The sequence below is a fragment of the Salminus brasiliensis genome, chromosome 6 (assembly GCF_030463535.1).
Source record: "Salminus brasiliensis chromosome 6, fSalBra1.hap2, whole genome shotgun sequence".
Lineage (NCBI taxonomy): Eukaryota > Metazoa > Chordata > Actinopteri > Characiformes > Bryconidae > Salminus > Salminus brasiliensis.
The window spans coordinates 2,078,902-2,105,671 of NC_132883.1; the positions used below are offsets into that span (position 1 = coordinate 2,078,902).

General features: G+C 41.3%; 1 protein-coding gene across 1 annotated transcript; it reads left to right on the forward strand.

Moving 5' to 3' along the window:
- Positions 1-210: 210 nt before the first annotated feature.
- On the forward strand, positions 211-10,728 carry dmap1 (DNA methyltransferase 1 associated protein 1). The gene is made up of 11 exons (XM_072680771.1): positions 211-301; positions 1,443-1,544; positions 1,697-1,788; positions 3,385-3,580; positions 3,881-4,039; positions 4,405-4,572; positions 6,237-6,422; positions 6,842-6,913; positions 8,302-8,374; positions 8,947-9,233; positions 9,891-10,728. Exons 2-11 carry the CDS (start codon positions 1,446-1,448, stop codon positions 9,948-9,950), a joined length of 1,392 nt encoding a protein of 463 aa, XP_072536872.1. The 5' UTR covers positions 211-301; positions 1,443-1,445; the 3' UTR covers positions 9,951-10,728.
- Positions 10,729-26,770: the final 16,042 nt, after the last annotated feature.

The window sequence follows — 26,770 nt, forward strand, 5'->3', positions numbered from 1 at the left end:
GAGAGAGAGAGAGAGAGAGAGAGAGAGAGAGAGTGAGAGTATTCAGTGTGGTGCTCACTCTACCACCACTGGGCTGCTCACTCACATACTTTCAGGAAACTGGACTAAAACTAACCGAGAAAGACTCTCACAAACGGTCCTATTTAACCCGCACCAGCGCCTCCGCACCACTAGGGGCGAGTCGGTGCGCCGGCTCCCAGAGCTGAACGCGAAGGAAGGAAATTCGCTTCGTTACCTTAGCTAGCTAGCAGCATAGCGGAGAGGACATTAATAAGCCCCTGGAGCGGGAAACAGAGCACAGGTGAGCAGGAATGGGACTTTATTCATTTATATATGTGTTGTTCGCGTTTGCGAGAAAAATAAGGCGCTTGTTTATAAACACAAGGTGAATTTTGGGGCATTTTCCGCCGGTTAGCACGGTTGCTAATGTAGCCTCCGTTCATTCTTACGGGCGGTTCGTGTTGGACGATAAGCAGCGCAAAGATGGAGATTTGAGGACAATTAAAACACTTATAGGTGTGTGGGAACGTTTTACCTCATGACTCGGAACGTGTATGAATTATAGAGCTCATTTTATGAAGCTCGTTTTCCCGGCGGTTGTTTATTTGACTTGGCCGGTCCACCTTAAATAGCGCCGTAGATTCATGCGGACGCCCGGAGCTTCTCTCGCCTGTGAGAGCTGGCATTTAAGGTGGACCGGAACAATTCGAATATCCAGTTAATTTCGGATTAGAGCTCATTTTTAAAGCGTTTTTAATGTTTATCACGTTGTTATTTTAAACTGTCACGTTATTATTTTTACATTTTATGTATTAAATAATAAATATGTTATGGAAAACCCTCAAAAATCTAAAAAAATGTTAACTTTACAGGGGGTGTAAGGAAAATCCTTTCTAAATCAGTCTAAAATCTGTTTATTTTCCTTTATTTTTTTCCTTATTTCTATAATCCGTGTTTTTGACAGTCTCAGTTGGCATCATGCCTTTGTTAGAAATGCTGTTAATGTTAATTAACCTGTAATTGAGGATCAACACAAACTCAGGAAACCTTTTGCACCCCTGGTTTATTGGAGTAATATTGAAAGAAAGGTAGATGTAGAAGTGTCCCTGCTATTCAGTTCTCTAGTGGCAAAACTAACGATCCATCATCAATACCTATCAGTATTCAGATTGTTTGCTTCTGTGAGGCTGAATGCAATCAACTCCTCACAGCAATGTTTTTTTCCTTCTTCAACGTCTATTGTAGTCTAAAGTCTTCCCAGAAGAGTCTCTATTAATACTGGTGGTTTCAGAAGAACCACTGGAGGACCAGGTTTCCCAGTAGAAGCAGATCTTCACCACTTCAGACTTCTCGTCACATTATTAGTTATTAATTTTTTGGTACTTGTTGGTAACGAGGCTCGTCTCCGTCCTCCGTTTCATCGCTTATTTCTTCGTTAACAGATCATGGCTACCGGTGCTGATGTTCGAGATATTCTGGAGTTGACCGGAGGGGACAATGATGCAGGACCCATCAGCAAGAAAGATATCATCAACTCAGACAAGGTAACCTTCTCTTACTGGTTTCCCCTGCACTGAAACTACTGGCCAGATGTGGTGTTGCACTGGTAACGGTCCTCTCGGAGATCTGCAGCATTAAAACGTAAGAGATAAAAAGTTCTGATTGATTTGCATATGATTTATTGTTTGACTTTCAGAAAAAGGCCAAGAAAGCCACAGAGACGCTGACCTTCAAGAGGCCGGAGGGAATGCACAGAGAAGTCTATGCTTTGCTCTACTCTGACAAAAAGTATGAACACCCCCTTCACCTGCTTTAGGAAGAGGATTTACCTGCGGTTTAAATACGCCGTTTGATCTGCCTGCTACTTCTTATAGCACGAATGCGTTCGGCGTGTAGGGTATTATTATACTGTACCCAGACTGATTTGCATATTAACCCATTGGGCCCTAAGCTTTTTTCTTTATTTTTGAAGTCTATTATTGTTTTAAGATCTTTTATTTAATAACTTCTATGATTGACTCAATAACAAATATAGTCTGTAACTACCACAAATGTAATAGTTACTATTAATTATTTAGAAACTGCTGAAAATTATGCCGCAACTAATATAACTTTAATAACTGCTATAAATGTGCTATAAATTATTTTGTAGTTGGTATAAACTATTCTGTAACTACTGTCAGTGTATATAAACTAATCTATAAACTAATATAAATTACTATGCAAAGTAATATAAATTTAATATACATTCTTTACTACTGTAACTATACATTATTCTGTAACTGCTATGAATGTTAGGTATTTATTGTAAATTATTTTGTAGTTGGTATAAATTATTCTTTAATAATTACTATTTTGTGATTACTGTAAATTGTGTACTGACTAAATGTAATGCTTACTGTAAATAGTTTAGTAACTACTTAAATGTAATATAAATGAAGTTTTACATTACTCTGTAAATAATATAAGTACTTTAGTAACTGCTGTAAATTTAATAACTTTCATGATTACTGTAACTAATTTTGTAACTATTGTACAGTAACTACTGTAAATGTAAACTTCTAAAAATGATTCTTTAGCTAAATTATTAAAAAATTATTCTGTAGCTAATATACATTGTTTAGTAGCTACTAGAAATGATCCTGTAACTGCTAAAAATATAACTATAAATAAATGACTAAGTTACTATATAAATTACTATCAGTGTAAATATATGTAGCTACAGCAAATGTAATAACCACTATAAATTGGGTAATTACTGTTGTTAAGGACCATAAAGTAATATAGTTACTATAAATGACTATACACTACTATACATTACTCTGTAAATTTAATAACTACTATTTTGTAATTACCGTAAGAGATTCTGTGAAGACTAAACATGTAATAAGTACTGTCAGTATTTTAATAACTACTATAAATGATCCTGTAACTGCTATAAATTATTCTGTCATTATTATAAATTCTATAACTACAATAAATGTAAGAACCACTATAAATGATGAGGTAATTACTGTAAGTTATTATACCATTACTATAAATGATTCTAACTACTAAAAATGTAATAACTGCTGTACATTACTCTGTAAATACTTTAAATGATACTAATATTAATTATTTAGTAACAAATAAATTTAATAACTGCTGTAAATTATTCAGTAACTGCTTTTTGGCCATGGGTGTTTAATTGATTAGCAGGGATTTAACAATACACAGATTTCAGCTTCAATACAGTTTTCATTTGTAAGATTTATGTTGGAAGTACGTGTTATTATGCTGCTTCTACAGATCCTTCATTCTGTAGTGTGTGATCTGTACACACTAGTGCTGTGACTTATTCTGCATTTTAATATTAAGTCTCTTCTCCTCCCTCTGTCTTTGCAGAGACGCTCCTCCTCTGCTGCCAAGTGACACCACTCAGGGTTACCGGACAGTGAAGGCAAAGCTGGGCTGTAAGAAGGTCAGGCCGTGGAAATGGATGCCTTTCACCCACCCGGCCCGGAAAGATGGAGCCATCTTCCATCACTGGAGACGAGCAGTGGAGGAGGGCAAGGACTACCCCTTCGCTCGCTTCAACAAGGTGAGGAGGAGGAGAGAGCGGGAGGGTGTATCAGGTGTGGTGTGAGGTCAGGTGTACAGAGGAGATTGGAAGATGACTAGAGAAGATACTGTGTTAAAATTATTATAATTTTATTTTATTTATTTCTTATTTTTTAGCGGAATCTAATATTTCTAGTAATTTCTTTAACCATATTTGCACATATTTGCCTATATTTGCATAAATCACCTTTTCCTCAACTTGGAGAGTTTGTGTAGAGATAAAGATCTATACTTCTCTACTTGAATAGAAGTGAAATGATTCGGCTGATTTCTCCCACAGACCGTCCAGGTGCCCGTCTACTCTGAGCAAGAGTATCAGATGTATCTGCACGACGACGGCTGGACCAAAGCAGAAACAGATCACCTGTTTGACCTGTGCAAGCGCTTTGACCTGAGATTCATCGTCATCCACGACCGATACGACCACCAGCAGTACAGGGTAAATACACACCAAGAATACAGGGTCATGTCTCACAACAGACAAAGGCAGTTTACACACAGTCTGAGTCTGAATAGGCACATCGCCGCTGTCGCTCAGAAATCCTTTGTCTCCAGAATTGCAGCTTTACAGAAGACGGAAAACCCCCTTTTAACTTTCAATGGAAGTGAAGTCATTTTGGAGCATTTCTATTTGGTCCATGTATCATAAAATTCTAACAACACAAAGAACAACTGCCAGATTCACAATTATGTCAAAAAGTGCTTAAGCTGCAAAAATGGAGATACGAGAAATGTTGCCGGGCAGCGATGATCTGTTTCTGTGTTAACTTTAGAGGATAGTAATCTGTGCATCTCTCCCTTCAGAAACGCTCCGTGGAGGATCTGAAGGAACGCTATTATAATATCTGTGGGAAGCTGATGAAGGTTCGCGCCGTCACTGGCACGGAGCCCAAGATCTACATTTTCGACGCAGGTCACGAAAGACGCAGGAAAGAACAGCTTGAGAGACTCTTCAGCCGCACACCTGAGCAGGTGAGATCTTGTACAGGTAGAATCAGTGCTATAAAAGAGGGAGTCCTTCTGCTTCTGGTGCTCCCAGTCACGTGAGAGTCCAAAGGTTTGTGGACACCCCTTCTAATGAATGCATTCAGCTACTTTAAGCTGCACCCATTATCGATACAGATGCGCGCACACACACAGCTTGTCTAGTCCCTGCAGAGAAGTACTGCCAATAGAATAGGACTCTCTGGAGCAGATCAACTATATTAACATATTGGCTCCATGCTGCCTAACACCAGGTGTGGGCTAGAGGGGTATAAACCCCCCCAGCATTAAGGAGCTGTGTAGCAGTTAAACAACTGTGTTCTCTGGAATGATGATGATGGTGGAGCTCCATCCAGACAGTCATCAGGCAGTGTATTCATAACTATTGGGTACAGCTGGGCAATATTTATTGTATTGGGATAAATGTTGTTATTGTGATGAACAGTATGCTTTTATGAGTGTATCGTAGATATCATCAGTGCTTAAAGAGCACTGATTAACTGCACGGTACCCAGTATGGGAGAGTATTTGTAGTGGTTGGTGTGGCGCAACAGATAAAACCACTATCTGCCAGTGAGTAACTACACCATGTAGGAGACCAGGGTTCACTACACCAATAAGAGTCCTTGGGCAAGACTCCTAACACTACATTGTACCCCTGTCATACACTTAACTATGTAAGTCGCTCTGAGAGCATCAGCTAAATACCATAAATGTAAATGTAATGTAAATTTGGATAGCAGTTTTAAAAATGTTACATTGTTGGTACATTTTGTCTACATTACGAAATATTGTGATAAATATTGTATATCATAAAAAATGGCTTTAAATATTGTGCTATATATATATTTTTTTTCCCTCATATCGCCCAGCTCTACTATTAGGTGGAATAACTTTCTATGAGGGACCTTTTAGAGCTTTAGACGTCTAGTTCTAGTAACCACCACGGTAAACGCTGTAAACAAAGCGTTTCACACCGGATGGACTTTGTTTACATGTTTATGATGCCAACATGCAGGACAGCTGCTGTTATTCTCCTTTTTTATTTTCTCTTGTTCATTTAGAGTAGCTATTTTTGTGGAGGGAATGCTGCTGTTGGATCTGTAGGCAGGGATTGCTAGTGCAGAGAGGCTGTTTAGTCAATAGGGGGCAGCCTGCCCCAATATATCAACCATGTCCTTATGACTTTGCTGTCGTCCAGATTAACTTTTTTTTATGTGGATGTCAGATAACTGTGGAAGACTTGCATTTTCTGAAAGCCAAATGTTGTTTTTCCATATCGTCACTATCTGGCAAAAGCTTTTATCTCCATTTTTTGCTGTTTTTCATTTTTGCTGGCAGTTGTTCTTTATATTTCATTTAATTTCAAATGGCTTGAATTAAATATTTTTGTCCATTGAAAGTTAAGAAGGTTTTTCTTTCTCTCCTGTAAAGTTCCCGTTTTAGAAATGTGAGGTTTTTATGTGACCATGACGAGATCTAGCTTCATCCTGTCTCGAGGAGATACCTCAGAATGTACACTGGGAGCTGTCTTCACAAGTGTGCTTCCCTCGAATTTAGGCATCTTCAGCTTATCGCCATCTGCAGACCCAGCTTATTTCACAATATGTGTATTGTGCTAACTAACATGCTTCCCTGTCCTCTTTCTGTAGGTGGCAGAGGAGGAGTATCTGATCCAGGAGTTGAGGAAGATCGAGACACGTAAGAAGGAGCGAGAGAAGAAGGCGCAGGACCTACAGAAGCTGATTACAGCGGCAGACAGCACCACGGAAATGCGCAGAGCCGAGCGCAAGGCCACCAAGAAGAAACTCCCACAGAAGCGAGAAACGGAGAAACCGGTAACGGCCACGGTTCTGCTTCTGCTCTGATCCTGTGCTGCACACACACTGTGTTTTTTACTAGTGTATTGAAAGAGTCTTCAAAACATAATGTATGGAAACCACCACAACTCATTAAAACTTAGCATCTGACTGCATCCTATTAAAGTAGGATGGGTAGGGAAAGGTTTAATAATATATCATATACAATAACTGGGCTTATTTATTATAATTGCTTACAATTTGCTTATAAAAGCCATGGTTTGTGTTTGTAATTGTATAAATCAAACTCTGTAACTCCAAATCGCAACATTTTAGAATGCAAAATATCAAACACCTCACGTGAGAATCCAAAAATTATATTGCAGTCTGTTTAATCCCAATACTGACAACCTTATGGTCAATTAAACATTAATTAACTGATATCTGTCATCTTCTAGGCTGTACCTGAAACTGCAGGAATCAAATTCCCTGACTTCAAATCAGCAGGAGTCTCACTGAGGAGCCAGAGGGTGAGTCCAGCCTTGATTTTTAGCCCCCTTCAGTTTCACACACATCTGTATTTGCCATGTAGTTTCCGTCGCTGGCTACCATTGTTTTCACTTGACATCCCCGCACTGGAAGTGCTGAGCCCTTGCTTGGACTTGAACTGACAGCAGCAGCAGTTAGACCGTAGGGCCGGTCTAGAGCTGAGAAATTACACTACATAAAATAAAAAAAAAAAAAAACAATTCTGAGAATTTCCCTTCCATTCTTTCTCAGACACTGAAATGTATACGGCTTCACAGCTCTAGAGTGGAGCGACTATCTAACTGACTGCTTATCAAGAGACTCGGGAGATCATAAGTAACCTATAATAACCCTCTGAATCGGAAGACGATATCATCACCTGGAGGCTGATTCATTCTAGCTTCAGACTGAAGACACGATGTACAGTGTTTTATCTGCTAAGGCGATGCTGAGAAAAGCCTCCCGCCACTTCTGCAGGGTCTCCTAGCTTGTTTATGCCTCCCTCCCTTTGGCTAAACAGTGACAAATTAACGCCGCCACAGGTAAAGCAGTGCCCCCCGAGCGAGAGTATTCTTCATGAAGACTGATGAAAGAGAGTCAGCGCATTAACGCTGGTAATGTATGACTCGGACATGGCCGCTGAGCTACTGGTCTTGGCTCGGGTGGCTAAACCTGCTTGGAAGTGAGTTCTGTGGGCATTACGAGTGAAAGATGACCTCATTTTTATCTCGCTACTTTCACTTCTTTCCGTCGTGTAGTCTTTTGAGCTTAAAGGTGTTAATGACCCTCCTGCTCAAGCTCATGGAATTCAGATATGCAGTTTGCCATCTGTTCATCGATTTGTCATATTCTCATGCGCAAGATGAAACTGAGTCCGATATATCTGTAGCGTCTGAGTGTACGACCAATAGATTGCATTACGAATAGACCAATAAAAATGCTCCAGAATGTGTGTATGTACCTATTTTGAGAACAGATAAAGCAGGTGAAGATAAATCCAGTAAAAAGAAGAAACAAGAGCTTCTCATTCTGAAGAAAGCTAGTCTGAAGAACAGAGCTCGGTTCCTCCAGGTTTCTCCTTTACCATCATTAAGCCCTGATTTACCACCAAACCAGGTGTTGATCTGAGGAGAACTCTAAATAACACTAGACTCCATGAGGAGAACTTTGGAGATGTTCTAATCATGAACACAATGATGGAGAACCTCCACCACTTTCTATAGGAGTCTTATTATTATTATTAGTGTTTATTGTAATATCAGTGATTTACTGAGGAAGTAATTAATCATTTTTACTAGCTTACTGCCCAGATATGTGTGTATATGTATATACGTATGGTCGTGTGTTTAGTCTCTCCTGGTTCTAATCAGAATTGTCCTCTGTGTTTCAGATGAAGCTTCCTAGCTCTGTGGGACAGAAGAAGATAAAAGCTATTGAGCAGATCCTCACCGAGCAAGGAGTTGGTAAGTGCTCTCAAAATCTAGGATTCATGCAGATGTTTTTTGTTAATGTTGTTTTTGTTTGTAAGTTTTTGTGGTTCACAATTGGCTGCTGGAGTTTTTTATGTAGCTGGTGAAATAAAAGATGACTGTCTGAAAGAGGGATTATTTAGGGGAAAACGCAGGACATTTTACCCTAATAAACTGTGGTAAGTCAAATGTAATGATACAACAATGTAAATTGAACCTAGGTGCCCCCTTCTTAGGTGTTTTCCCCAACACACTCACTTCAGCTTGATAATTAGCTGGTCAGATTAGTTGAATCAGGAATGTTGGAGCAGGAAACACACTAAATGTGAAGAGCAAGGACCAAGATTGAAGAAGGTCCTCTAGGACCAAGATTGAGAAGCACTGCCATAGTTAATTTGAGTTATGGTAATTCTTCATCAATGGTTGTTTCCATGGTTCTGGAGAACACCCTGTCCTGCACATTTTAGGGGTCTCCTGTTCGAACACATTGCCGTCAACTCAAAAAGGGCTGGGTAATTATCTAAATGGTCCTGCCTAATTTTTTGTACTGTTTCTGTGTGCTGTAGATTTGAACCCCATGCCCACTGAAGAGATTGTGCAGATGTTCAACGAACTCCGCAGCGACCTGGTTCTCGTCTATGAGCTCAAACAGGCCCACAGTAACTGTGAGTACGAGCAGCAGATGCTGAGGCACCGCTACGACGCCTTGCTGAAGGCAGGCGGCGCTATGACGCCCCAGAGTGAGAGCGGAGGGGGTCCTGACAGTCAGGCCTGGCCCGGGCCAGACGACATAAAAACAGAAGCCAAGGAGCAGATCATCGATGTGGTGGGAGCTCCACTCACGCCAAACTCGGTAAGCGCAGAACTGTTCAGAGGTTTTTCGGCACCTAATCACATAATTTGTGAATTACGTCTCTCAGCAGTGAGAGAGTTTTACTGTAGAAGCTCCAGATCTCATCAGAACAGATGCAGGTGTACATGAATCATACATGAAGTAAAAAGGAGAAACAGGAGCTTCTCATTCTGAAGAAAGAAAGTAGTGAGATCTTGTCGGTGAGCTAGTCTGAGGAACAGAGCTCGGTTCATTCAGGGTTCTCCTGGACGCCCCCCAGTCCAGTCCAGCCAGCACAGCGTGGAGGATGTGTTCAACTCCATCATCATCATTATCAGCAGCAGCAGCAGCAGCAGCTCACCTGATTTACCATCATTAAGCCCTGATTTACCAAACCAGGTGTTGATCTGAGGAGAACTCTAAATAATACTAGACTCCATGAGAGAGGAGAACTTGTCTAGAGAGATGTTCTAATGATGAACACAGTGATGGAGAACCACCACCACTTTCTGTAGGAATGATATTATTAGTTTATTATAATATTAGTGATTTACTGAGAAGATCAGCAGCTTTACACTCTTATTCTCACAGTTGAACCCAAAATCAGGGACCATACAGTTATACCTGTCCACTGATGTTCAGGCTTTGCGACTAATTTTGCTTGTGTTCGCTCCACAGCGCAAACGCAGAGAGTCGGCCTCCAGCTCCTCCTCCATCAAAAAGATGAAGAAACCTTGACGTTAATCACTTTTTAAACGGAACATTGTTGGGAAGACAGGAACTTTTCTTGGGCAGTCTGCATCTCTGGACTTAGGGGTACCTGTGAGGTTTAGGGTGTAGACTGTTCATCACTCCAGCAGCTAAAGACCTTGTATCTTCACCACTGACGTAGTCTGAAACGGACCACCTCTTCTGCCTTCTGTTATCTCCTGCTGACATCTGTCTGCTCCTCACTGTCCCCTCTAACCCCCCCCCCAATCCCCCCCCATGGCACCATGGCACCATGGCACACACCACCCCTGACCCTGTATTCCAGTGCAGCCGTATCCACATGCTAGTGCTCAGCTGTGGCACAAGGGGAGTCCGATGAAGATGAAGTAGATGGAGAGGACGCAGCGGCACCTCTCTGGAATGACGTAGGTGTATATGGTCATGACCACCATGGAAAGGGACACGTTTTGAATCTTATGTCTGTATTTGTTTAGGACTGTGTTGTATTCATACGTTCATGGTTCCTGCCCAGCCCTCGGAGCTTAACGTGACCGGCTCTTGTGAGGGTGGGGTCGGTTTAGATCTTTACTCAGCTGTAGAAGTGTAGCTGCAGACATTGTGCTGCCAAACTACCCCTCTTACCCTCACTCCTGAGCCCCCATGTCTTAGTTATCTGACTGAGACGGACAGACCAAACGACTGTAACAGTGGCCTCTACAGTCTCACTGTTGTATTCATGCCCATTCAGCCTGACTGTGAATAATCATCATCATCATTCAGATCAAATAAATGTTGTGTTTTTTCACTTCTGGCATTTTTTTTAATGTGGTTATGGATATTAGGGTTGCATCAGTGGTGCGGTGTGATGTGGTAATATCATTAGAAAGCTGTTTTGAGTCAGAAATATGACTGATCTGGACTTGCACAGTCAGTTTAGGTCAGGTGTGAATGACCCCTTCATTGGTGGCTCAGCGGTTAGAGCGCCGGGATATCGATAACAGGGTTGTGGGTTCGATTCCCGGGCTCGGCAAGCTGCCACTGTTGGGCCCTTGAGCAAGGCCCTTTACCCTCTCTGCTCCCCGGGCGCTGGAGTTGGCTGCCCACCGCTCTGGGTGTGTGTGTGTACTCACTGCCCCTAACACGTGTGTGTGTGTGTGAGTGTGTGTTCACTACCAGATGGGTTAAATGCGGAGGACACATTTCGCTGTACAGTCCACACTGTACAGTGACGAATACGTGCACCTTTATCCTTTATCCTTATTAAACGCTCCTGATTTGAGAGTTGTGGCCTGGAAGGAACCTTGTTGGACCCAGTTTTTAGGGCTCTGGTTTAGGCTGATTTTGCTTAACTCTAATTGAGTTCACCTGAGGGTTCGTTTGCAAGCAGATTAGCTAATTGCCACCGGTAAGCAGCGAGGCAGGGGCAGTTGTGTTCTGCCTGAATTTATAACCTAATTTAGTTGCGTGTGGAGCTCTGGACTGATTCTAATAGACCCCTAGTTACCTCATTATTTTGACAAGTAATCAGGTAAGCTGAGCTTTTAAAGCTCAAACAATAACAGTGGAATTAAGCGAACAATAATGAACCATGTGCCAAAATTATACTCTACTATATAAAACCATTATATATCCATAATGAATAAATAATATATAAAATATCATATAATTACGCGCGCACACACAGTCATATTAGAAAGTTATGACTGCCTAGCTAATTGTGGGAATGACCACCCTTAGCTCTGATGACACTTGCAAGAAATGGCACGTGGCATGAACTGTATTAAGGTGATGGAAGATGTTCATTATAGAGGTCAGCCGCTCCACGGTGGTGCGTAGATTGCTCCGTACCACTCGCCCGGAGCATCAATGGCCAGTGTGGCACCACTGTTACACCACTGGGAGGCACTATCCATCAACAGCTCTAAAATATCCATTTCCAAGATACTGCCATTCTTCGCCCGGTTCCCCTTTTATCACGCCCTTTGCCCATGACGATGGTTCTGCACTCTGCTGCAACTGACTGGTGTCCTTGCTTAATTATACGTTCAGCAAACCCTGCCACGTGGCATCTGTGACGTCCCGGGCCGAGTTCATTTGAGGCCGGGGTGACCCCGATAGTGAGCGAAGGCAGTGGTAGCATCTCTGGTGATCTAGAGCTGCAGTAGTGAAGGTAGGCTAATGGTAGAACAGTGGTGCCCCACAAGCCGTTTATGCCAGGGGGGAATGACGAATCCAGCGAGTGGTACAGAGCGACCGACGCTAACCTCTATAAGGAACATCTTCCGTCCAAGCCAAGGGTGGTGTTGAATATTACATTGGTTAACGTAGACTGCAGACTTTCTGGAGATACCAGTAGCCTAGAGCTTCAGGCTCAGGCAGATATGTTAACCAATGTGATTCCTGAGATTTCGACCCTTCCTATCTAGAGAGTCGCCCAGGTGCTCATTCAGTCTCTCGTCACTTCGAGACTTGACTACTGCAGCTCTCTTCTGGCTGGTCTCCCTCTGAGCACCATCAGGCCCCTGGAACTTATCCAGAACACAGCGGCACGGGTCGTCTTCAACGTTCCTAAATTCAGCCATGTCACTCCAATGCTGTCTTCTCGTCACTGGCTTCCTGTAGCTGCTGGACAGGTCATCAGATTCAAACCCCTGACTCTGGCCTACAAAGCCAAGACTGGACCAGCCAGCCCTTCCGTACTTGATGGCGATGGTCAAAAGCTGATCCGCACCAAGAGTCCTTCCAGCTTCAAGTACGGGTCGACTCGACCCGCCATCCTTTAAGATCCACGGAAGACGAGCGTCCAGACTTTTTTCTGTCCTGCACCGAAGAGATGGAACGAACCCCCCCGAACGCTCGCTGTCCTCAAACCCAAACTGAAGACCCTCCTCTTCTGAGAGTACTTGGACGAATAGCAGAGTGGTCTCCTTACTGACTTGTGTTTAGTAGAGTCTAAACGTAGAGGTATCTTTGAATTTTAGTCTAGCTTAGTCTATGTTTTTCTTGGGTAAATTGCAAAGCATCTTTGTAAGTCGCTCTGGAAAAGAGCGTCTGCTAAACGCTGTAACTGTAAATATGTGCTGTTGTAACAACCTTTACATTACATTTATAGAATATAATATGACTAAATATTTAGTCAGTCACCAATTGTGCAAGTTCTCCTACTTAAAAAAATGAGAGAGGCTGTAATTGACATCATAGGTAGACTCAACTATGAGAGACAAAATGAGAAAAACATTCAGAAAATCACACCGTCTGATTTTTAAAGAATTTATTTGCAAATAATGGTGGAAAATAAGTATTTGGTCGCCTACAAACAAGCAAAATTTCTGGCTGTCACAGACCTGTAACTTCTTCTTTAAGAGGTTTCCCTGTCCTCCACTCATTACCTGTATTAATGGCACCTGTTTGAACTGGTTAACAGAATAAAAGACACCTGCCCACAACCTCAAACAGTCCCACTCCAAACTCCACTATGGTGAAGACCAAAGAGCTGTCGAAGGACACCAGAAACAGAACTGTAGACCTGCACCAGGCTGGGAAGACTGAATCTGCAGTAGGCTGCAGCTTGGTGTGAAGAAATCTACTGTGGGACAATAATCAGAAAATGGGGGACCTACAAGACCACTGCTAATCTCCCTCCATCAGGGGCTCCACACAAGATCTCAGCCCGTGGGGTCAAAATGATCACAAGAACGATGAGCAAAAATCCCAGAACCACACGGGGGGACCTAGTGAATGACCTGCAGAGCAAAAGCAGACCCTGCCCAGTTATAGTAATACAGCGTTCCTAATAAAGTGCTCGTTGAGGCCATGTATGTGTAAGATTATTAAGGGTTCCGCTTAATTGTTCTGTGTACTTGACGTTCTCCTCAATGACCAAATTCTACCATATTAATTATTATAGTATTTATAATCAATGCCACATTTCATATCTGCTCCATTTCTGTGTTTATAAACGAGCGGTCGGGTCGGGTCGGGCCCGGGCGGTGGTGTGTTCTTGTGTGTGAGGCAGGCTGGCAGGCCGGTCATTAATAACCCTGACAGTGTGAGCTCACTCACTCAGCATGACTTCATAAACTGATGAGGATAAAGCCGTCTCCACTGCATTCATTACGCGACTGGACGTGACACACACGTTTCTAATTGACGTGTCACTTCCGTTTCCCTGTTGACAAATGTGTCCCCTGAGCAGAAGCACAGGCACGTCGTTCAGGCAGTGGTGTGCAATAACTGAATGTGTGTAAAATCATACAGAACTGTTCGTATTAATATCATCGCTGTCCAATGAAAAACCTCCATTTTTGCCCATTTTCTTTAGTTTCCCTCATCCTTTGAAGCCTGTAGCTGCTTCTGTACACTGTGTAGATACTGCTGGATAAACGGACCAATAGAAATGCTCCAAAATCACTTGGAATATATATATTTTTACATTTACTTCCATTGATTGAATTACATTTTACTCCATTGAAAGTTCAGAAGGTGTTTGTCTTCTCCTGTAAAGTCCTGTTTTGGAGATGCATGTTTTTATTATTAATGTTATTAGAGCTTCATACTGGATATTAATGTTATTAAAAATTCATACTGGATATTAATGCTATTAGAGCTTCATACTGGATATTAATGCTATTAGAGCTTCATACTGGATGTTAATGTTATTAGAAATGCACACTGGATATTAATGTTATTAGAGCTTCATACTGGATATTAATGTTATTAAAAATTCATACTGGATATTAATGCTATTAGAGCTTCATACTGGATATTAATGCTATTAGAGCTTCATACTGGATATTAATGTTATTAGAAATGCACACTGGATATTAATGTTATTAGAGCTTCATACTGGATATTAATGTTATTAGAACTTCATTCTGGATATTAATGTTATTAGAGCGTTATACTGGATATTAATGTTATTAGAGCTTCATACTGGATATTAATGTTATTAAAAATTCATACTGGATATTAATGCTATTAGAGCTTCATACTGGATATTAATGCTATTAGAGCTTCATACTGGATATTAATGTTATTAGAAATGCACACTGGATATTAATGCTATTAGAGCTTCATACTGGATATTAATGCTATTAGAGCTTCATACTGGATATTAATGTTATTAGAAATGCACACTGGATATTAATGTTATTAGAGCTTCATACTGGATATTAATGTTATTAGAGCTTCATACTGGATATTAATGTTATTAGAGCGTTATACTGGATATTAATGTTATTAGAGCTTCATACTGGATATTAATGTTATTAGAGCTTCATACTGGATATTAATGCTATTAGAGCTTCATACTGGATATTAATGTTATTAAAAATTCATACTGGATATTAATTTTATTAGAGCTTCATACTGAATATTAATGTTATCAGAGTTTCATACTGGATATTTATGTTATCAGAGCTTCATACTGGATATTAATGCTATTAGAGCTTCATACTGGATATTAATGCTATTAGAGCTTCATACTGGATACTGCTGATGGAGGTGAACACATCCTCCACGCTGTGCTGGCTGGACTGGGGGGCGTCCAGGAGAAACCTGGAGGAACCGAGCTCTGTTCTTCAGACTAGCTCACCGACAAGATCTCACTACTTTCTTTCTTCAGACTGAGACAGGAGTTAGAGTGATGGGGTTAGGGGACTAAACCTTGGTCTGATGATTGTCTGCTGCTGCTGAGCTGATTGTCTTTATGTATTATTTTGCACCTGTAGTTGTTTATGTATCATAAAGGGAGTTTACCAGGGGATTATACTGCTGTATTTGAAAGGTGGGGAAGAGGGCTGTGTGAGGGACCCCTCGGCTGGGTCGAGTGTTTAGGAGGAGGGGTGTGTGTGGGGCTGGGAAACAGTGGTAAAATTGATTCTTGGTGTCTATATTTCATGTTGAAAATTGGCTCGTAAATCCAGCGGCATGATCTATGGAGGCCGTCGTCTTTAGAAAAAAAAAATTCAGTAAGTGTGTAATTTCTCCCTTGACAGAACACAGTCGAAAGGTGATCCTTCTTTTCTCTCTCTCTCTCTCTCTCTCTCTCTCTCTTTCTCTCTCTCTCTCTCTGTCTCTCTCTCTCTCGGCCTCACCCTCTCTCTATCTATCTTGGCCTCTCTCTCTCTCTCTGTCTCTCTCTGTCTCTCTCTCTCTCTCTCTCTCTCTCGGCCTCACCCTCTCTCTATCTATCTTGGCCTCTCTCTCTCTCTCTGTCTCTCTCTGTCTCTCTCTGTCTCTCTCTCTCTCTCTCTCGGCCTCACCCTCTCTCTCTCTCTCTCTCTCTCTCTCTCTCTCTCTCGGCCTCACCCTCTCTCTCTCTCTCTCTCTCTCTCTCTCTCTCTCTCTCTCTCTCGGCCTCACCCTCTCTCCATCTATCTTGGCCTCTCTCTCTCTCTCTCTGTCTCCAGCTCATTACAGCAGATCCATTTGTCAACTCTGGGCCTATAAGAGTGACTGCCTCACTCACACTGTGCAGTAGCATTGCTGGGATTAGCGTTAGCGTCCGCTAAATGCTCTGTATTGTTTACATGCTTGGAAACACTCTTCAGGCCAGCGTGAGATGAAGTCTTACATGGACGTCAGTTAAACAGGTTCAAGAAGAACATGCTTTTGGTCTTCTTCTCATGTTCCAATAGCAGGCATCTCCCGATCATCTGCTTTCATGGTACAAAAAGTATTTGGACACCTCCTCATTCATGGCTTCTTCTGAACTCAAGGGTATTAAAAGAGTTTCTCCTGCTTCTGTTGGAGTAACTGTCTCTACTGTCCAGAGAAGAAGACTTTCTACTAGAATTAGGAGCTGGAGCATTGCTGTGAGGATTTGATTGATTGATCCACCACCATCCTTCCAGAGAACACAGCTCAGTGCTGGGGGACTTTATACCCCTCTAGCTCATGTCTGGCTTTAGGTATGGTGCATAGGTTCTGGGCCTAGACTAAGCTGTGTGTGTGTGTGTGTGTGTGTGTGTGTGCTGTATGAACCTGGTGCATTTTTAAGCTTTGTCTTTTTAATAACTAAGTCAATCAAATGTAAATATTTTACAGCCATGTAAATATGACAAGACTGTGATGTAACAGTTTTGGGGTTTTGAAATCAGTCTGTTTTACAGCTCTGTTCTGGTTCTGCTGGATGTTCTTTTGGAGTGTTTGAGGTGTCTTTATTATTTTTTCATCTAAAACATAACACAAAACATTTTATGATGATGTCACCATGCACCAGAATACAATTAACCAATAATATTATTATGATCAATTACGCAGTTACACAACATGATATAACAATAACAATAATAACTATAGCTATTAATTATTAATTATTATTATTATCAGTTTGTAAACCTGGTACATTTTTCAGCTTCGTCTTTTTAAATGAAGGAAATTAATTCTACAGACTTGTTCCACACTTCATGGTATAATTTCAACTGTGTAAATATGACAAGACTGTGATGTAATAGTTTTGGGGTTTTGGAATCCGCCTGTTTTACAGCTCTGTTCTGGTTCTGCTGGATGTTCTTTTGAAGAAGGAACCGCAGTGTTTGAAGATCTCTCATTATCTAAAATGAAAATAATATTATTAATCAAAAATATAATGTAATTAATTATGCAGTTACACAACATTATATAACAATAACAAACAATAATAATAGCAGTAATAATAATAATATTATTATATCATAATTGCTGTAAATATTGCTGTATAAACCTATATGTCCTTTTAATAACTAAGTCAATCAAATGTAAATATTTTACAGCCATGTAAATATGACAAGACTGTGATGTAACAGTTTTGGGGTTTTGGAATCAGCCTGTTTTACAGCTCTGTTCTGGTTCTGCTGGATGTTCTTTTAAAGAAGGAACAGCAGCGTTTGAGGTTCCCGGTTTGTCTCTTCCATCTACTGAGCTCTGATTATTTACCTTTACTAAGGAACCTGCAGTTCTCCGTTCTAGGATACCTTTAATACTGGTGATTTTGCATGGATATGCGTCCGGACCTGCAGATTTAAGTGCGCGGCCCCTTGGAAAGGATCATTGCATTGTTAGCCGAGTGTAAATGATAAAGATGGCTGGCCCAGCTGTGCGTATGTGTGTGTGTGTGTGTGTGTGTGTGTGAGGAGGCAGGAGGCACGAGCGAGAGTGGTTTATTACCGGGATGAAGGAGTGATGACGCGAAACGACACGATCTCTATCAGCCGCGCTCGAGTGAAGGAGGGCCTGTTAATCACGGCCTAAGAGGGTGAAGGGTGTTTATCATAATTGAAGTCTTTCCTGGGCTAATTGTGGCTATACGTCACTGTCCGACAGCCTGGCCGTGGCAGGGGGATGATGGAGGACGGACTGAGGAGAGCGAGGAGATGCATACATCTGCGAAGACTGGGGTTTTTTTTTTTTTTTTTACTCTGCAGAGTTAAATATGGGCCTCATCTCAGAGCAGCGTGTGGGTTTCCATCACAGGACGGAGATGGCAGCGATGGTGATGATGATTCAATAAACCTCCAGGCACAAAATAATAAATGCATTGTAGACTTCAGGCTTTTAAATGGCTCCCGAAGATACGGCTGATCTTTGAAGGGTGCTTCTTCTGGCCGGGGACGTCTTGGTTACAGGCAGGAGGAGGAAATGAACTTCTAACTCACACCAACACCAACCATCTCCCTGATTTACAGCACAGCTCGCAGTATAGGTTTTAGGACATCGCCCCACGCCTAATTGAGCGCATGCTAATCCCCAAGGCCTCTGGAGCCTGAAGCCAGAAGAGAAGCTCATTCCAGCTCCTTTCAAAGCCAACAGATGAGGTTATGTTCTCATTCAGCAGAGATGGGAGCCACGTCCATGTCCAAGTAAAAGAAGTCCTGTCTGCTTCGGAGGACGGTTCGTCTTCATGCCCTTAAGACAGCGGCGAGGAGACGGCGAAGTTTGATTAAGTGGAGACTGGCTGGGTCTCTACTGGGAAGCACATGCTGCTCCACCCTCCGGGACACCTTCACTGGACGGACATGTTGGAGAGCGCAGAGACAGTTACCGCCACTGTACTGATGGACTTTGGAGTTCGTCTCTGCTCGTATTAAACATGATGAATCATATCACATCATTTAAAAGACTCAATTTTACTTTATCAGTTTTTTTCCATCTAAAACTATTTTTTTTTACTATTATTTATTTTGTGGTGTGAAATAATATTAATCAGTAATATCTTCATTAAAATGTCTTTATTTATTCAGTTTTAAAACTGCTCTTTGCTACAGTTATCAATTATACAATTGCACAATATAAAATAATAATAATAATAATAATAATAATAATAATAAAACTACTACTAATAATAACAATAACAAAAATATTATTTTTATTATATATATTATTATTATTATTATTATGTTAAAAAATATCTTAATACAGTGCTCAGTGTGCAAATCTGGTGCATTTTTAATCTTTGTCTGAGTAAAATAAGGAAATCAATGGAAAGGAAAGGAAATGTATCCAATCAGTGTATATAGTGAAGGAAATGTATCCAAGTAGTGTGTATAGTTAAGGAAAGGCATACAGTCAGTGTATATAGTTAAGGAAATGTATAAGATCAGTGTATATAGTTAAGGAAATGTATAAGGGAAATGTATCCAGCATTTATGGCATTTAGCTGACGCTCTTATCCAGAGCAACTTTAAGGACTCTTATTGGTGTAGCACAGCATAGTCACCCAGATCGGGAATCGAACCTCAGTCACATGGTGTGGTAGGTAGCGGTGTTATCTGTTGCGCCACACCAACCACTGCATATAATATACCACTGTAAATAATGAAGCAAATGCGTACAATCAATGTTTAAAATTTAGGAAATTAAAACTTACTGTGCTTAAGTGAGCCATCTGACCAGGAGTGTTGAAGCCTTCCTACCTGCACATGTTAGAGCACCCTATTCTATTGGCAGTACTTCTCTCCAGGGACTGGACAAGCTGTGTGTGTGTTTGTGTGCATTTGCACATCTGTGTCAGCAATGGGTGCAACTTCAAGTAGCTAAATGCATTCATTAGAAGGGGTGTCCACAAACATTTGGTCGTTCTTTACATGATTACATGAGCCACCGTAGTGAGGGCCAAAGTGTGGACCGATCCATTAGAGTCAAAAGTGGGGGTCGCTCTGCCATTAGAGCCAGCCTGAGGGTTTAGCTGAAGACTGCTGTGTGTGTGTGTGTGTGTGTGTGTGTGTGTGTCGGCGAAGGTTATCCGAAGGCTAAGCCAAAGTAAAGTAGAGGCTTTAGGGGGATTCTTGGGGGAGATGGTGTTGAGCTATCACGGTTGGTGGGTTTCCTCCTTTCTGCTGTTGATTTTAACGAGAGATTAAACCCAAAAAAATGCTCTTCTCAGAGTCGTACCCCTCTGTCCTGGAGTTCAGAACTAGTTGGGAGTGTTTCTTGGGTGCCAAACTGTGTAAAGTGTAAGGCGCCGGTCGTACAGTAAAGGTAAAAAGCCATAGTACTGAACAGGGTAGTGCTTTCAAGCAGGTGTGTTGGGACTGCCTAGTGCTGGGACTGTCCAAGGCCAGCCCTTACACCCCTGTATTAGTGCAGTTCTAGATAAGGGCACTTTACCTTTTTAAGGACCTGCTGATTCCTCATCATTTTTAAAGGAACTCAAGGCCTCTTAGGTCAAACCCAAAGCCTCCACCTGAGCTACAGGTGAGAACACAGTCGGATTCAATGGCAGAACCAGTCAGAACCTCCATTAGAGGGCAGCACGTTCCCCGGTGTCCCGTAAGGATCTCGTAAGGCCTCTTTTCTGGTGCACTTGGTCACTGTTTACGTTCCCACACTGTGTAAAACTGTGTTTTACTGCTGCCTTGCTAAGAAGACAGTGGTTAGAGCGCCGGGCTATTGATAACAGGGTTGTGGGTTCGATTCCCGGGCTCGGCAGGCTGCCACTGTTGGGCCCTTGAGCAAGGCCCTTCACCCTCTCTGCTCCCCGGGTGCTGGAGTTGGCTGCCCTGGGCCACTCTGGGTGTGTGTGTACTCACTGCCCCTAGTTCACTAGCGTGTGTGTGTGTGTGTGTGTGTGTGTGTTCACTACAACAGATGGGTTAAATGCGAAGGATATATTTCGCTGTACAATGACAAATACGTGCACCTTTACCTGAGTTAGCTTTATGAGCAGAACCCAGAGATCTTGCATCATTCTGAAGTATTAAGCCAGTATTTAAGTATCCATGGGGCACCATGAACTGGTGCCCTTCCTTTCACCCAGTAATTCTGGGAAAGGGACTCTGACCAGGAGGAAGTGAATAAGAGGATGGATGGAGACAATGACCCGAATTGATCAAGCTTCTCTGAGTAGGAATGCTGATCTGGTGTCAATTAATTCCTCTTGTGCAACACTGAATCTGATTAGACAGCTGATGAGAGCTGATCTTAGATGTGGAGATGCTTGATAAACAAGGGCCAATATTAATATGTCTGTATCAATATTTTCACTGATTGGTTTTAAATTCAGGTTCAATATTTAACCAATTTAACCCTATATTTTTTTGGTTTAACCTTAGAAATGTAACCTTAGAAAATCTTAATGTGATTCATATTAATAATAATAATAATAATAATAATAATAATTTAAAAAATAATATTACTATACAAGATTCCACCACTTTTGACCAATCAGAGCATGTTCTGTGGCATTTCCACCATCATTGGTTGGGGTGAACAATATTCAGATATGGTTTAACAAGTCTATTTACCACCCTGTTATTTTACCTATTTACTGATTTCTTCTTTTATAAATGGCTTGTGAAAAGAAATGGTCCTTTCTTCTCTGGACAGTAGAAACAGTTACTCCAACAGAAGCAGGATCACCTCTTTTAATACGCTTGATTTTGAAAAAAGCAATGGATGAGCAGGTGTCCCAATACTTTTGTCCTTTATTTTCCATATATGGCATGTTTTGACATGAATGAGCTAAAGAAGGCCCAAGGGCTAATGCTCCAATTGCTCCAAATGCTCCAAATCAGGACCTGAAACTAAACCTACCTACTGCAGTGTGATGCTCGCTCTACCATCTAAGAATCATTTTCTGGCTCAGATGCATCCAGGAATTCCACCATTATTATTTCAGTGACTGGATCTTAAACCGGTACTCTGGATGTGGACAGTCAGGGAAGCCCTGAGCCCTGATCCACTGCTCTAACATCCTTGTGTCCTTCCCCAAACCGTGTGCCACACCCTCCCGCTCTCACCGCCTCTTCCTGTGGCGTGTAGAAGTGGTCCATTACGTCTTTGGCGGACTGCTAACTGCTCAAGAGCCTCATGGGAAGCTCCTATCGGTTCTCTGCTGCAGGCGACTTCAAGTGTAATCTCCAGTCGTTCTCTGCTGAGAAAATCAATATTCTCAGTAGAGACGCTGGACAGAAGGGTTAATTACAGCTGAAGGTGCTCACTGAGGAGAGACAGGTCTTTGGTGTGGAAAGCAGGCTAGTGGAGCTTTAGCACAGACACCACGGTGAACAGGGTGAGTTTTTAAGAGCCCTAAAAGCACCATAGAAAACATTTATTTAGTAATAAGCTACTGTTTTTAATGTTTTTAACTTTAAATGGGGTGAACAATACTCAGATATGCTTTAACAAGCCTATTTACCACCCTGTTATTTTACCTATTTACTGAATTTTTTCTTTTATAAAGGGCTTGTGAAAAGATCAAAAAAAATGAAAGCCCTCAATATCTAGTAGAAAGTCTTCTTCTCTGGATAGTAGAGACAGTTACTCCAACAAAAGCAGGATAGACTCTTTTTAATACCCTTGATTTTGGGAAAAGCAATGGATGAGCAGGTGTCCCAATACTTTTGTCCTTTATTGTCCTATATATATATATGGCATGTTTTAATAACACTGTTTAAAAATGGAGGTAAATTCAGTTGTTGTTTTGTATGTTTTAGGCCCTATAGGAACAGTGACCCTGTAAGGCCTGCTGATCATACACATCATGGCCCACAACAGCATTCAGCAGGTCCACTCAGCACCCGCCAGCTGTTAATGACCCCAGTTTAAAAATGAATATCCTTCTAATAAAGACCATTCTGTCATTTAAATCGCAGTATGTAATTATAAGCTTACAGAATTATGACGAAATAAATTGGCAATTTTGGAATATCATAATTTTTGCGCAGTTTGGAAGATGGCGTTTGGTAATGAGGGTAAGGGGGGTGGCCAGGGTGGGAGCTTTTTAAGAAAACCTCATCAAGTTCTTATTAAGGGAGAGATGGGAAACGGCTTAATGATGTCTAATAGAAGGAGCAATCACACATTTAATGCAAAGACCCCTTTTGGCACAGCGCATAGAAATGAGTCAATTAGGAATACATTAGGAGCCGAGCCGAGCCGAGCCGGGCCGGGCCACAAGTAAGGTGATTAGCATGAAGTGTTTGTCCTGGTGCTGGTGTTTAACCGGCCCCTTGTAAAAGAGAGCGAGGGAGGAAGAAAGAGAGTGTGAGGGCTGTTCAGTGTTTAGATGGTGTAAGTGTGTAATATCACAGACTGAACGCTTGAGGAAATGATTAACCGATTCCCAATTTACACCCCTCCATTTATCAAACTAATGGAGTGGATGCCTCGTCCCGCCGGACGGAGATGAGTGGATATTGAGGAATTAGAACACAGCCGGCCGGAGTAGTGCACTTCTGATCTGTCTGATTGAAGTTATCTGCGTCTGAATAACTGAGAGATTAGAGGCGTCTGATTACTATACAACCTGCTTAATAACACACACACACACACACACACACACACTGCTGATCACAACCAAACACACTCGTTGAAGTTCTTTTTTGTTTGTCTATCTTGTCTTTTATTCTTTCAGTCTTACTTTATTTCTTACTTTTTTTAGTCTTTTGTTCTTTCTTTTCTCTCTTTCAGTCTTTCTTTTTAATGTTTTAGTTTTTGTTTATTTCTGAGTTTCTTTTTAGTCTTTCTTTTTTTCATTCAGTCTTTCTTTAAATCTTTATTTATTTCAGTCTTTCCTCTTTCAGCCTTTTTTCCAGCCTTTCTTTCAGCCTTTGTTTTAGTCTTTTTTCTTTCAGTATTTCTTTCAGCTTTTATTTCAGTCTTTTTTTCTTTCTTTCAGCCTTTGTTTTTAGTCGTTCTTTATTTCAGTCTTTCTTTCTTTCTTTCAGTCTTTCCTTCTTTCAGTCTTTCCTTCTTTCAGTCTTTCTTTCTTTCAGTCTTTCTTTCTTTCAGCCTTTGTTTTAGTCGTTCTTTATTTCAGTCTTTATTTATTTCCGTCTTTATTTATTTCAGTCTTTCTTTCAGTCTTTCTTTCTTTCAGTCTTTCTTTATTTCAGTCTTTCTTTCTTTCTTTCTTTCTTTCCTTCTTTCAGTCTTTCTTTCTTTCTTTCCTTCTTTCAGTCTTTCTTTCTTTCTTTCAGTCTTTCCTTCTTTCAGTCTTTCTTTCTTTCAGTCTTTCTTTCAGTCTTTCCTTCTTTCAGTCTTTCTTTATTTCAGTCTTTCTTTCTTTCAGCCTTTGTTTTAGTCGTTCTTTCTTTCAGTCTTTCCTTCTTTCAGTCTTTCTTCTTTCAGCCTTTTGTCCAGCCTTTCTTCCAGTCTTTATTTCAGCCTGTTTCAGTCTTTCTTTATTTCAGTCTTTATTTCAGTCTTTCTTTCTTTATTTCAGCCTTTCTTTTAGTCTATTTTTATTTCAGTCTTTATTTCTTTCTTTCAGTCTTACTTTCTTTCTAATTTCTTCTTTTTTTCTTTATTTATTTTAATCAGGTTTTTTGTTTTGTTCCCTTTTCTTTTCTTTTAAAATAGACATTTTCTCTTTTATTTTATCTTTACATTTGATCCTGTTGGTCCTATAATATTCTTTCCTTTGACTTTTTTTTGTAGCAAAAAAATGAGATACTTTCTATACATACAAACACTGAAAATCAAAGTTCAGTAATTCTATAATATTTTTCCAAGAATCCCATAATGAGAAATATTAGATACATTGCCTAGATCTCTCTCTCCTCTGTCCCACCGCCCCCCCCCCCTCCTTTTTTTTTCCTTGGACATTCTGTCTCTCCTCCTTTTCTCTGCACACAATTACAGGCTGTGATTTCTCTCAGACAGGGTTGGGAGGCTCTCAGATTAGGGGATAAATAGGATTTCCTACAGGCCGGATGGTAAAGGCCACGGAGCCGTAATGAAAAACTATACATCACAATAAGCACGACAATCCTATTCATACAGGCCGGCGTTCCCCTCACTCTTCATAATAACGCCTAACTGACAGTCACGGCTCTGAGGCACGGCCGAGATGGCCTACACGTGTCTGCCCCGACGACACACACTCACGCACACACACACAGATCCAGGCTCTATTAACAGCCCCCCTGACCAACTCACACAGTCTCTGTTAGCCCCCCCTCCAAACCAGGAGACATCTCCAGCCTACGCTTCATTGTTCTCCGGCGTGTTGGAGCTTCTCTGAGTGCAGTTTCCTCGTGGAGATGAGCTTCCTGATGGCTGCCTTGCTTTGGAACAGATTTGTTGGATTATTGTATTCAGGAGAACTGAAGAAGAACAGATCATCACAGATTAGCATTATTGTTTGATAAATAGAATTTATTAAAGGGGCCATATACTACATTTCATTATGTACTTTAAAGCAGCATTCCCTAAGGTTTTTTTTTATTTTAGTAGAAAGCAGTAGCCTTTCTGGGTGGGGAGGAGCAAAACTATTGTAATACATGGTATCAGTGTGCTGCACAACCATCCCTGAAAAAGCCTCATATATTCATTCTAAAAGCAGAGTGGTCTGGTAGGTTTTCATGGGAGTCTTTCCTGGCCATGTCACATCTTTATGTACTTCTTTAGCACAGCCTCTCAAAGAGAAACCAGCACCGTTTGCTGGTTATGTATGCAACTATGCTGCTGCTAATGGCCCTGATACAAACAGCATGCATGCTCAATGCAATTACACATTCTTACCAGAGAGGTCTCTAATTCCCCAAATTTCTAAAACATATTAAGATCGCTTTCATTTCTCCTTATTAATGGTTTTAATGTTTTTTACATGGTTTTATTTACTTAAACATTAAGCAATTAGATCTAATCGAGTTTAATTGATGATAACTTTTCTTAACTAGTAACTAGAACTTAAACATAGATTAAAGGGTCCATACTCTTTTGTTTCTTGGGGTATTATTCTGACGAAAAGACATTTACATTTACATTTACGGCATTTAGCAGACACTCTTCTCCAGAGCAACTTACAAAAGTGCTTCACTGTTTACTGAAGAAGAACCTCAGCTAGTTTAAATAGACTAAAATTCAGAGATCCTCTAATCTTAGACTCTACTAAACACAAGTCAATATGGGGACCATAGTACTCTTCTCTTCACCCAAATATTCTCAGAAGAGGAGGGTCTTCAGTCTGGGTTTGAAGACAGCGAGCTGTTCGGACACCCAGGGGAAGTTCGCTCCACCACTTCGGTGCAGGACAGAAAGAAGTCTGGACGCTCGTCTTCCGTGGATCTTAAAGGATGGCGGGTCGAGCCGAGCCGTACTTGAAGCTGGAAGGGCTCGTGGTGCGGATCAGCTTTTGACCATCGCCATCAAGTACGGAGGGGCTGGCTGGTCCAGCCTTGGCTTTGTAAGCCAGAGTCAGGGGTTTGAATCTGATGACCTGGACAGCAGCTACAGGAAGCCAGGGAGGAGAGAACCCAGCAGTGGAGTAACATGGCTGAATTTAGGAATGTTGAAGACGACCCGACCCTTGCCGCTGTGTTCTGGATAAGTTGCTGAGGCCTGATGGCGCGTACAGGGGGATGTTGTACAGGAGAAATCTGCATGGCCGAGTTAGATTTGCAACATGACGATAACTGATCATC

Excerpts from the sequence above, each read along its gene's own strand:
- dmap1 (XM_072680771.1), top strand. The coding sequence starts at position 1,446 with ATGGCTACCGGTGCTGATGTTCGAGATATTCTGGAGTTGACCGGAGGG. Across the intron at positions 1,789-3,384 it reads TTGCTCTACTCTGACAAAAA|AGACGCTCCTCCTCTGCTGC; the intron begins GTATGAACACCC and ends CTGTCTTTGCAG. Across the intron at positions 4,040-4,404 it reads ACGACCACCAGCAGTACAGG|AAACGCTCCGTGGAGGATCT; the intron begins GTAAATACACAC and ends CTCTCCCTTCAG.